General features: G+C 44.9%; 1 protein-coding gene across 1 annotated transcript in view; it reads left to right on the forward strand.

Moving 5' to 3' along the window:
* The window catches only part of Frem1 (FRAS1 related extracellular matrix 1), a 115,152-nt gene that overhangs the window by 74,513 nt on the left and 27,107 nt on the right, over positions 1 to 13,532 (forward strand). The window contains exons 25-27 of the mRNA XM_042055309.1: positions 3,801 to 4,212; positions 8,825 to 9,026; positions 10,012 to 10,156. Of these exons, the coding sequence (XP_041911243.1) occupies positions 3,801 to 4,212; positions 8,825 to 9,026; positions 10,012 to 10,156 (759 nt within the window). The remainder of the gene's footprint in view (positions 1 to 3,800; positions 4,213 to 8,824; positions 9,027 to 10,011; positions 10,157 to 13,532) is intronic.

Consider the following 13,532-nt stretch of genomic DNA (forward strand, 5'->3'; position numbering starts at 1 on the left):
GTTATTGGTGCTAAGTCATTGATGACTAAGTTAAACAACTCAGAAAGCACACTTGACACTGAGATGTGGTAGGGGAATAGAGAGTCATTTCACCTCAGAAAGGGGGCAGGCAGAATGAAAGGACCTATTTCAGAGGAGTAAGCGGGGAAAGAGGACTTGGGTACACAGAGAGAGCATCTTGCTTCTTTCTCACATCACTTTGGGCCACTGGATGGAACTAGAAGAGAGGAACATTGCTGAAGTAACGGGATATCAATGTCCATAGGTACAACAGTGGCACAGTTGTTATGGGAGTAGCCAGTTGCTTTCTGATTAGATTTAAGTCCCAATCCACCAGAGTACAATTAATGAAGCCCCAGATGATGGCCCCAAATCATGCCTGGCTAGATCATTGGCCCTAGGGGAAAACCTACTATAATTATTGTGCTTCATGGGCAAAGTCATAAACCACCCACTGAGGTCTCACCTTATTATTGATAGCTGATTTAAACTCTCTCAGAAAGCACATTTTGTGTGTAATCTGTTAGGGAACAGAGAGCCATTTTGCTTGAGGAGTGGCAGAATGGACAGCTAGTGTATCTTTCAGTCCTCACCAGAGAGCTCCCCCACCATGCCCAATAGTGGGTGATTAATACAGACCCACAACCAGTCAATCGTGGGGAATAAAAGACCGTGGAGCACTCAGTTCCAAACAGGACATTGACGTCATCCCCCTCCCCCTATGGCTCAGGCCTCTTTGTCACAGACTGGTGCAGAACGATGGTGGCGGAAGACCACGGAGACACGGAATTTCCTGGGCACGTCAGGCCCATTGCACAGACGGACTCCCAGCAGCTGAGACTACATGCACTAGACCAAACCTGTCAGAATACCAGGATGGTTGGGGAGGGACTCAAGAAGTCCCACCCCTGGCTAAGGAGCCATTAGGAGTTGATGGCTGCTGAAGGAGAGATAGTCACATTTTATCAGGGATGTTGACTCTAAGAGACTACCCATTCTCTCGTCGATTGTCCTACATCCAGGTACCACTGAGTGAACTCAGTTTAAGAAGAGCACATGAAGTCGGGAGAGAAAAGTAGTGGAGGAATAGTGGGAAAATTAGAGGAGAGGGAGGGGTAGATTCGATCAAAACACATTCTAGGCCTTTTAGCATAATCTTCAAAGCAAAATCTGTGCTCAGCCAAACCTGTCTCCCTGGGCTTTTTGCTAAGTGTGCTCCCCCCCCCCCAGCCCCACCCAGTCCTTTGCCCCAGGAAAACTGGTTTTGCAGCCTGGTTTCAGGTTCCTTCATGGTCAAGAATAAAGGATGTACCCTCAGATCTTGAAGTACAAGAGTCAGTCCGTGGAGGATAAAGAATTTCCTAGTCAAATATACCAGGCTTGTAAAATAAATGCCATGCTTTCTCTAGTTGAAATGAAGAGATTTTTATGATTTAATGTTAGATTCCAGAGGTATACATTATTAGAAATGTCTGCACCAGTATGTTAACAGTCCACATTTTTACCTCAGTGGAGTATGCATCCTGCATGTATATTCCAGCGGCTGCTAAGGGGAGACTCTGAGTAACTCTCAGTACGTTAATCCCTTTGGTCTGTGGTAAATTTGTCAATCTCATTTTGCAGTAGTGAATTTCTGACTTTTTGTAGTTTTGATATTGTGTCTTATTTACATACGTTCATAGTCTCCTTCCTCTTCAAACACCATGACCAGATGCAGTTTAGAGGAAGAAAGGACTTATTTGGCTTGTACTCATAACTGAGAGAAGTCAGGACAGAAACTCAATCAGGAGCATGAAGCAGAAACCAAGTGTGGTTGCTACTCCTTTACTGGCTCGCTCTCAGAGACTCAAGCTTAGCTGTCTTTATTATACAGCCCAGGATCACATGCATAGGGAATAATGCTGCCCACAGTGGGCTACACCCTCCTACATCAATTTATAATCAAGTTGCCCCCCCCCCCCAAACATGCTCACAGGCCAACCCGGTCTGGACAGTCCCTCAACGGAGACTCCCTTCTTGGGTGATTTTACGCTATGTCAGGTAGATAGTGAAAGCTAACTAGTATAGTTCTTGCTATTCTTAAATTTCTTTAAAGTAGAAAAGTGTGTTGAAATGTTATCAGAATCTGGTGTTGCTGTGTGCCTGGCTGCTGGGGGTAGACTAGCCTTTGTGACTGCTGGAAGGCAAACATACACTCCGGCTTGTGAGAGCAGTCATTGTAAGAGAACGTGTGTCATTTTAACTTGCTTTTCAAAGTTGGCCACTGTACTTAGGGACTACAACTCTTTCTTTTGTGTGTGTGTGGGGGGGTGGTTTGGGAGGGGTTGGTTTTTTTGAGGCAGGGTTTCTCTGTGTAGCTTTAGCTGTCCTGAAACTCTGCAGATCAGGCTGGCCTTGAACTCACAGAGATCTGCCTGCCTCTGCCTCCTGAGTGCTGGGATTACAGGTGTGTGCCACCACCACCACCCGGCGGTACTGCAACTCTTGATTTGTTGTGTGTGGGCTGTTGAGCTATTGACGTAAAGCTGTGAGAACAGTGTGTGTGGAGTCAACATCCTGGGCCAGCGCTGCCTCCAGCTTCCTGTCTTCGCCCTCCACCGGGTGTCTACACTTCTCTTTTCCAAGTAAACTACATAGTGAGTTCAAGGCCAGTCTGGGCAAGTTAGTGAGGCCACGGCTCAAAACAGTTAAAAACAAAACAAAACAAGTTTGGCTCAGTCAGTAAGAAAAGTGCTTACAGTACAAGCTGGAGGCTCCGAGTCAAGAAATCCAGAACCTATGTAGTGCCGGATACAGAAATGTACATCTGTAATCCCAGTGGGATGATGGGAGATAGAGACAGAAGTCTTCCTGGAAGCTTGGGGGTGGGGCTGCTGGCCTGGCATACAGAGCTGCAAAAAACAGACTGTGTTTCAAATAGAGTGGAAGGCATGACCTGACGCTGATATGGAGATTGTCTGCTGGCTCTACGTGTGTGCTGTGGTATGCATGCATACACACACACACACACACATACACACACACACACACACATACACACACACATACACACACACATACATACACACACACATACACACACACACATACACATACATACACACACACATACATACACACACATACATACACACACACACACACATACACACACACACACACATACATACACACACACACATAGGGTAGGAGAGGGAGAAGGAGAGAGGCAGGCAGATAGAGATAGAGAAATTTCTTTTTTACAGAAGTAAAAAAGGATGTTTGGGAATGTAGCACAGGGGTAGAGTGCCAATCTAATACATGTAAATCTCTGGGTTAAATACCCAGTACCAGAAAAAAAAAAAAAACCAAGAAAATATATACATTAGAAAGGATTATTCTATTCAGTATCTCATTATACGGGGGGGGGGGCAATGATCAGTCTTTTAAAGTTAAGTTTTCTCCATTCCATGAAAAAATATTGCAAAATGAAAAGTAATGAATATATCCTAGCTACTCAGACAATCACACAAAGGCAGGGAATCCCTTTGGAGACAAAAGATTGCACCGAGCTTGCCTGCTTCATATAGGAGGGATGTCAATGGTGAGGAAACACTCCTGACTCTAGAATGGTCGGCTTGCATATTACCCAGCAACTGGTTCGATAACAGGCAGGTATTGATCTGAAAGCCTGCTCTTGTCTTTTCCTTCGGGTCCCAATGCAGCGTGTCCCTTAGTAAAGGTGTGTATGTTATCGTTTCCTTCCAGTCGTTGGTGCCACAAGAGCCCATGCTGAAGGCTGCCTTGCCTCTCTTTGCCAGATTTACCATCAGCAACGGACTGCAGACCCGGCAGGGGGTGTTTGAGATCACACTGGAGACTGCGGACCGGGCCTTGCCTGTGGTGACCAGGAACAAGGGGCTGAGGCTGGCTGAAGGGACCGTGGGCCTCCTGTCCACTGAGCACCTCCAGCTGACCGACCCTGACACCCCTCCAGACAACCTAACCTTCCTTCTGGTCCAGCTCCCCCGCCACGGGAACCTCCACCTGAGGGGGAAAGTCCTTCTCCATAACTTTACCCAGCAAGACGTGGACAGCAGGGATGTGGCCTATCAGCACTCCGGAGGCGGCTCCCAGGCGGACGGCTTCACTTTCCTGGCCACAGACAGGATGAACCAAGGCTTTGTTGTGGACGGGAAGGTGCGGAAACAGCCTGTTCTCTTCACCATCCAGGCAAGTATGGCAGGCATGTAGTTTGTGCCAGAGATAAGGAGAGAGACATTTCGGGGAGTGGTATTTCCTTGCTCCCATACCCCTGGCAGTGAGAAGCAGGCTGCAGCATGCTGGGCCATCAGTATGACTGCTAAGGACTGACCTCAAGAACTGGTGGAAGTACAGGAAGGAAGGAAAACATGGGCCTTAGAGTCGGGCAGACATAGGTTTGAGTTGCTGTTTTGCCATTTATTATCTGGAAAACCTACAATGAACTCTTCAGTGCCTCCTGTCTTAGTTATTGGTCCATTGCTGAGATGCGGTACTGGGATCAAGGCAGCTTACGGAAGAAAGCATTTGACTGGGGGCTTGCTTACAGTTTCAGAGGCTTAGCCAATGGCCTTCCTGGCAGGGAGCATGGCCCCAGGCAGGCATGGCTCTAGAGCAGCAGCTGAGAACGTACCTCCTGACCCACAAGCCCAAGACAGAGAGAGTGAGACTAGACCTGGCATGGACTTTTGAAACCCGAAAGTCCACCCCTTCAACAAAGCCCCGCCTCCTAGTCCTTCCTAACTAATAGTCTATCAGCTAGGGAGCAAGCATTCAAATACAGGAGCCTATGGAACCATCCTTATTCAAACTACCACACCTCCGAATCTTTGAAAAGTCTGCCTGCAGAATTGTGGGGACAATTAAACAAAGATTCGGTATCTAAGGCACTCACACAGTGCCTGAAACATATTTAAGGTACATATTAGACATTCGTAACTCTAACTACATCATTAAGGAGTCTGCCTAGTCAGGCATCTTCTCCACTGGCATTTTAAGGATCGTCAAATATAAACATGTAAATGTGGAAGCTTACACGGCTGCATGAGAATCACCCAGGAGCTGATGATGGTCATAACCGTAGCAGCAGATACAAACATTTTTTCCCACTTTTAATTCCTAGACAGTTTCATGCACCTATATAATGCATCTTAATTTTTTCCTTCCTCAGTCCCTCTTTTTATCACCCTCCCCTGCCCACTGAAACCGTTCCCCAACAACACCACTTTCTTATCTTCTTTCTGTATGTGACCCACTAAGTTTAAATTGGAGCACGGGGAACTTACTAACAGTTACACTGCAGAAAACAAGGTCCTCTCTCTCTCCCCCAGCAGCCATTAGTTGTTAATGGACCCTTGGGGAGTGGTGGTACCTTGTGCTCCCTCCCCCACCCAGGATGAAATGTACTTGGGCCCGTCTTGTGCAGATAACTAGCTGATCTGTGTTTGTGGGTGCTGAGGCCCTGTCGTGTCTAGATGTCTTTTTTTTATAGTACAGCTCCCCTCCTCTAGCGCTTACAATGTTTTACAGCCAAGACAAGAACTTTTTAAAAATTGTTATCTAAAGATCAGGCCTACTTTGCATAAATCTCATTTGAGTCTCATAAACATTTTATGTGGTAAGCTTTATTGTCTACATTTTATACGTGAAGAAACTGAATATCAGAAGTTAAATAATTTGATCAAAGACATCAAGTCTGTTGGATTCCAAGTTCTGTGTCCTTCCTCTGGCTCCACACTGCCACGTTTGTTGACTCTCGATTATTCTTGGAGGGAAGAGTGTTTTTCGTCTTTTAGTCAAAACACATCAAGTGTGCTCTGGCTCTCGGAACTCTTAAATCTACTCTTCTTGGATGGAGTTCACCCTGTTCCACACACTTCAGCCAGCAGCGACAAAGACGCGGTTTTGTCTCTACTTCAAGATGTTCTCTGACTAGTGAGACGATCATATTTTCTCCTTCCTCTTTGGCCTTTGTTAGGATTCCCCAGAGAAGAGTGTGTGTGTGTGTGTGTGTGTGTGTGTGTGTGTGTGTGTGTGTATGTGTGTGTGTGTTGTGTATAGAATCCATTTATCTGTGTAGATAGACAATACAGATTGATAGAGTGTGATAGAAAGTGTGTGTGTATGTGTGTGCATTGTGTACAGCATCCATATATTTGTGTAGATAGACCACACAGATAGATAGGATGTGATAGAAAGTGTGTGTGTTAAGTACAGCATCCATATATCTGTGTAGATAGACCATACAGATTAATAGAGTGTGACAGAAAGCGTGTGTGTGTGTGTGTGTGTGTGTGTGTGTGTGTGAAAGACAGAGAGGTGCACAAGCAGAAAATGATTTAGGAATTGCCTCATGCTATTACAGGCCCTGGCGTGCTCAGGATACGTTGTGCAAGCAAGCCAGTAGACTCGCAGCTAAGGTGATGCGGTAGGCTTGAATCTAAAAGGAGTGGAGCAACAAAGCTCTCATTTCCTTAGGGGAACCCCAACATTTTCTCTCCAGCCTGGCGATGGACTGGGTAAGGCTCAGCCAGTGGGCATTACCAAGTCTTTGGAGCTGAACAGTGACCAGCACACTCTTCACTAGACCTTCTAGGCCTACAGCCTAGAACGCTTGGCTCAGGATTAACCATCAGGGTCTCTGGGTGTGGCTGAGTCTTTGGCGCTGAGAATGCTGAGGAAATGGAATGAGTCAGGGACACCGGGGAGAGGGTGTCGATGTCACTGGCACACAGACACTGCAGTGTCACTGGGAAAGACTGTGGGTTCATTTTCTGAAAGTTCCCAAGAGCTATCAATTCGACACGCAGACCCAGCTGCTTCCTGTACTTCAGAGATTGAAATGAGGGTGGAGTAGAGAGAATGTGCTAGAACTGGAGCAGATCTCTCCAAGACAGTGCTCCTCGAGGTGAAAGGACCTCGAAGAACAAAGCTGTCCTAAGAGTCTGTTCCCTCTCTGAAGTTGTGGAAGCTGTCTGCTGGGTGTGGTAAAGCGTGGTTTTCATCACAAAGGCAAGCTGTCCATTGCGATAGCAAACAAACATTGTGCTAAACGCTTAAGAGAAAGTCTAAGAGTTTTGTTCCCAGATTTCCTTGACCCCCAGTCCCTTAGAGCAGAGGGGTCAAGCAGCTGTTTATGAAGCTACTGGCCCTGCCAGCAATGTCAGTGTCCTACTTCCAGGAACTATTTTGCCAGTATTTATTGACTGCCATGTGTGTGTGTGTGTGTGTGTGTGTGTGTACATATACATATATGGCAGTCAATAAATATATATATGTATATATGTATATACACACATATGCACTGACACATATACATGACCCAAACATGGGTCAATGGGTTCTGTGTGGGTATATGAGTAACTGAAGGGAAATCTCCTGGATGTAAAAAGTAAAAATAAGTGAATGATTGAAGGGTGTACTTGGCTGATACCAACAGGCACACATGACCTTCATTCTATGAGAAATCATACGCGCCCAAGACTGTCGAAATCTACATCCTCCTGGGAAGGGGACAAGGCTGTGTGGAGGTGAAAGGACCTGTCGTTGCTTTCTATGGAGAATTTTCACTACATCCAACTCCAGTTATCATAAGACAGAGCAGAGCCTTCCTTAAAGATAAAACGTCTTCTTCCCCTGCAACATTTTAAAACTTTCTGGTATACCACGTCAAACACCTGCTTTTGTAGAAGCAGAATGTTTAATATACCTGAGCACACAGGTATGGCTAGAGGCATAACAGGGAACCAAAGTGGCTCGACAATGATACATTTTCAAAAGCATTGCTCACAACATTTATTACTTTTATAATACTTGGGCTTACAAGAGAAATATAACATCAAAAATAAAAACAACAACCCTACATTCAGATGCCTCATTTTCTGGAGGATCCTAATATGGCGTAGTATCTTTTCATTTTTCCTCTTCCACACTGCCGTGGTTGGAGAGCTTCTCTCCCTAGGTGACCATCAAGACACTTACCCCTCACATCCTGCCACGCCCCAAAGTGCTGAAAGTCCCAGCACACAATTTGCAGATCCATATCCATTAAGGTATTTTTATAATCAATTAGAACAAATCCAAAAAACATAAATACACCTTTTTTTCAGGCATATGTGTGTGGTGTGTGCATACATGTTTATAAATGCAGAAGCATGTTTGTGTGCGCCTGTGCGCACACATGTCCATCCTGTGTCTAGAGGCTGACTTCGGCTGTCTTCCTTGATCACCGGTTTACAAAGGCAGGGTCTCTCTTGTTAAACATGGAGCTTGCCGATTCACCCAGTCTTGCTAGGCAGCTTGCCCTTGGGGTTCCATCTCAGCCACAGCCTTACTTGTCCATCTGCCACCCTCAAAAATCTAGTACACCTGTTGAGTCATGTGGTCTTCAGCTTCAGTAAAACAACCCATAGTCTAAAGATAATCACTTTCGTGGTTTTTGTCGTAAATGATCTCCATTTCTCTCTTCATTTGTTGCCATTTGGGCAAAGCCATGCGCAAAACAAAAGTGAGAGAGAGAGAGAGAGAGAGAGAGAGAGAGAGAGAGAGGTGAGTTGCAGGGCAGATACAGTATGCTCCATCATAAAGCTAATCGTAAAAAGAGTCAGACACCAGACAAATCGCAAAGCTGTGTGAAGGTCTGTGGTGGAAATCAAGCCTCTGCTCTAGTCTTTGTATTTATTAGGATGGTGAACAAGGCAAGCTCAACAGATGACCATAATCTGTGAGTTGAGGACTTCGCCATTGTTGAAGCCTCTGTAGCATGGGGAAGGAAGTCCTTGAGCAATGTCGCCCTATGATTCAGGTGGACCAGCTGGACAAAGCAGCACCCCGGATCATACGCCTGCACTCCCCTTCTCAAGTGGGGCTCTTGAAAAATGGCTGTTACGGCATTTACATCACTTCCCATGCGCTGAAGGCGTCAGACCCTGACACAGAGGATGACCAGATCATTTTTAAGATTTTAAGGGGCCCACTGCACGGACGTCTGGAGAACACGACTACAGGTACACTCCATCTTAGTCCTTGTAATCCCTGTTTTTAAACTGCCAGTTGCTTCCAGGGCTAGAGAGTAACTCAATTAAGTGCAAGTCCATTTGGTGAGTGTTTCCCAAGACTTGCTGATAGACTCAGTTTCTAAAGCAATATAGTTGCTAATGGGGATTTGAAGCTGCGCCTTCTACATTCATCTCCATAAGAAAAACCAAGTCCCAGCCCACAGAAGCTCAGATGTTCACCATTTTGTTGCTGCTTATTTTTGCTTGTTTTTCAGTTTGTTTTATATTCAGAACACAGTGCCAGGATCAGATTGATATTGGAGGCTAATTTCTTTCTTCTACTATGAATCCTAAATGATAAAAGCTCCTCTTAAAAATCTGTTTTTTTCCTAATGGTTTTGTTAGATTGCCTATTATTTCTGCTTGAGGAAGGCAGTGAGCACAATACTTCACTAATTGGGAGAGCACAGAGGTGATAGGCTTTATTCATTTCTTATTTCCTTTCTCTCTAGTTTAGTACTGTAAGGCAAATACCTCTGAAGCAAAGAGAACTTAAAGATGAATTTGAGTCCATTGCATTTGAATTTGAATACAGTTGCAGTAATGTTGATTTTCTTTCAAAATAGACTTTTGCCATTTTGTTTTGAAACAAGGTCTCACGTAGCCCAGGCTGACCTCGATCTTGGTATGTAGCTGAGGATGACCTTGAACTTCTGATCATTCTCCCTCTCAGTGTGTCATCTGTGGGATTTTAGGTGTTCCCCTTCTTGTTAGGCAAGCACTCTACCAACTCAGCTACATCTCCAGTCCTGCACTATTCCTTAAAGCTGTCTTTCAGAAAAACACAAAACAAAACAAACAAAATAAAACAAAAACAAAGACAATAAACCACCACCACCAACAACAACAAAAAACCACAGCTGGGTGGTTTTATCAATTCTTAAGTGATGTCTGATTCAATTATCCGTGAGATTCATTTATTTCTTGTTTGTAGGTGATTTTATCCATGAGCAATTTAGCCAGAAGGACTTAAGCAGCAAGACCATTCTTTACATCATAAACCCATCTCTGCAAGTGAATTCAGATATTCTGGAATTTCAGATCATGGACCCTGCAGGGAATACCGCCACCCCTCAAAGGTAACTTCAATTATTCATTGGTTCTACATGTCATGTTTAGAATGTACCCCACTAAGAAAGTAAAATAAGCTTTTCCAAACCAGACACAACAGGGTGAATTGACGGACTATTTCATATGCTCGTGCAATTTATTTTGGAGAAAGGATCTCTGTTGTCTTATTGCTAGGTGATGGAAAAGCCGGTAGCTTTCCAGATCTGAAAGACTGCAAAAGGTTCAGTGACCAGTGCCTTTTATTCCTTGCCTGTCAGTGAACCCCCTTTCACACGCTGGGAAATTGCTCTTGGAGGGCTTTCAGGCCTGAGCTCGAAGCCCGTGTGTACATACGGCAGCCAGAGGTCACTCTAGGACCATGTTAGTCACCACTGGCTCCTGAGCTATGGGGTGGGTGTGGGTGGGATGAAATAGAAAGGAGCGGCCAAATATATTCTCTTACGGAAAGGAAAGGAAACACAGCTGTGTCCCTGCACGGGAACAAGCCCTTTAGGCGAGAAGATAGTGGGAACAAAAGGAGTCTTGAGCCCGTCCTGAGCGGTGCTCAGAAACAGAAATAGATGTGGTGTAGAAAGCTCAGCATCACAGGAACAAATCGGCATATTAACGAGATTAACAGAGCAGAGTGACTGCAGTGTCTGCGCCTCCTTTCCAGATGCTGCTCGGGCATAGACCTTTAATAATTTACTGGCTGGCAGATGGTCGTAGCGAAGGCCCAGCCGTCCATTTCTTGCTCTGCGATAGCTTTCTTTATTTACTGCCTTTCCCAGACAGCCCAAAGAGAAGTTGCTCATTCCTTTTAACCTTTGTGTTCGCCGTATCCACGGCATATAAAATAGGATAAATAAGCACATCCATACTCCGCTCCCTCTATGACGAAAGAAACCTGGTGAGGAAATATCTCAGTACCAGTTTCTCTTTCCCCAACCTGCAGTGTAGTTTCACCATACGCCAGCAGAGGGCGCTATAGTCGTTAGCAAAAACTGGCATCCTGTAGTTGAAACCTGACCTTGCCTCTACTCAAGTACCCTCCTTTACCTGGGTCTGTAAACTAATCCAATAGACTTTGGTCCCGTGGCTGCCACACGCCAGGCTCACAACACCTGAGTTAGGAAGCAGGTGAAAGCAAGGAAGAGCAGGCACCTTAAAACCCCTAGATTATTAACTAAAACAAATGTTCCCCACTGGTTAAACTGCCCCTACTTAAGGGGACCGATTCCTGGGGGGAGGGGGGGTCACAGTCTAAAGAGTGGATAGCAATGACACTTGCTTTTTCAAACAAATATCTTTAATTTCAAGAAAAAAAAAATTAAACTTACATCCTAAAAATGTTAACAAATTGACTTCACTCGGCTTTATAGTCTTTTTAAAAATTGTTCTATTGAAATACATAGTATGGGTCAGACTCGCCCCTGACCTAGCGTAAACCTTTGGCCCTCCACATGCCAGCATGGTATGGGTGACAGCATGCCCCCCGGCAATGACACTAGGTTTCCTCGCACACACACCCTCCCCACGCCTTTTTGTTGGCAAGGACATCACTTCGTGAAAATGCTTTATGTTTTTAGGTAACCATGAAAGTTACTAAGAAAGTCACAGCAGAGCGTTCTCGCTTATGCTGCGGCTGTTTTAGATTGGCATGCCTGCTTCCATGATCACTTCTCACAGGCTCATGCTGGAGATGTTCCTATCGCCTTGAAACAGCTAGAGCCCGTGAAGAAAAAGCTGCCTGCAGACAGCTAATACAAAAATAACTCAGAGTTGGTTCCAACATGCTTTATGTTGTTTTCTTTCGAGTGGGCGGGGAAGTAGAAATTGCTCGTTTATCTCAGCAGTGGAGTGGGATAGCTACACCCGAGTAGATCCCCCACCCCGAAACTAAGCACACAGCTTTCTGGTAACAAAGGAAGGTGGCCCAACTTAGAGGTTGTTGTTTAGGCCTGATCCCCCCTGAGTTTATTCCTGGGATCCAACTCTCAAGAGTTACCTTCTGATCTCTACAAAAGGGCAGTGGCATTTTGGGGCCTGTATACACACACACACACACACACACACACACACAGAGAGAGAGAGAGAGAGAGAGAGAGAGAGAGAGAGAGAGAGAGAGAGAGAGAGAGAGAGAGAGAGAGAGAGAGAGACTTTTTAAAAAAGAAAAAGCATTCTAAATAGTGATTTGCCTTCATAAAGCAACCAGAAAGGGCCTTCTTACGATAGGAATCATAGGCATTTGGAATGTCATTATTTTTAGCTCTATTTGATGATACCCATTTAATCCCCCAAACCATGCATAGCTGGGTCCCATCATAATCTAGAATTTGCAGGCACAGAAGCAGGCACAAAGCTGGAAGAGAATTCCAGGCTTCTGCAGCAGCTTAGTGGGAGCTGGGGTTCAGACCTCATTAGCCCAGGTGGCCTGCCACCCTGCTCTGTCCCCTTCGCCCTTCTTAAAGCTGGCTAAGTTCTTCTTTCCCTGTAGGCATTGCCCATCTAAGCTGCAAGGAAGAAGGGATATTTACCCATCAAGGACCTTAAGGTTTACCTGGGTTTTTGTGAAAATGTGAATAACAGTCAACCTTGGCGTGCCTCGGGGATTATAGCATAGAGAGTTGTGCTTTGCACAGGTCTGCACTTTGGTCCCACCACTTAGTGAATGTTCACAACAGTTTTCTGATCTGCACAATGGGGAAAACTACAATTGCTTTAGTTAAACCAATGAGGTCCGACATATGGAAGAGTCTTGTATTTAAGTTCTTAGCAAATGCATCTTGCAGTCCTTACTGCCAGTGTTAATTCCCCTGAGTATTTATGTTAGTTCCACTGACTGTTGAAGAAGTATCCAAAATGTTTGGTGGATTAAAGCCTATCTCTCATCGGATATTGATTTTAGAGTGACTCACAAAGCCAACAGTCCATATGGTCATTCACAAAGAGCTAAATGCTGTGTTTTGCTATTGCATTTTCAGTCCTGAAGGATTGATAGATGTTTTATATCATCAAACAAAGAAAAAATTGAGATTTATCAATTTACTAGCAGGTAGCTGTTGGTGAGTGTGTTTAATAATGTCACACCAAAATTCATCAAGCCGATCATGGTATTGGGAGTCTGTGAGAGATGGCTCAGTGTGCAGTGTATCTCACCTTAACAGGCTGCAGAGCCGCCTCTCCTCCCTTCTCTCCTGCATCCGGGTTAGTGCAGGGGATAATGTGTCATGGAATGCATTTGGAAGACCCTATCATACATAAAAGTGATTTTATAGCATGGAGCATCCACGGATGTTTGTCTCGAGATTTAGATTTGCCTAGATGCCTAAATTCTAGGTGACATGTTAGGTGTTTCAAACACAATCCTCCAAAGATTATAAGGAAATTAGACTCAGAGCATTG

This window comes from Arvicola amphibius, chromosome 6, assembly GCF_903992535.2.
Source record: "Arvicola amphibius chromosome 6, mArvAmp1.2, whole genome shotgun sequence".
NCBI classification, from domain to species: Eukaryota; Metazoa; Chordata; class Mammalia; order Rodentia; family Cricetidae; genus Arvicola; species Arvicola amphibius.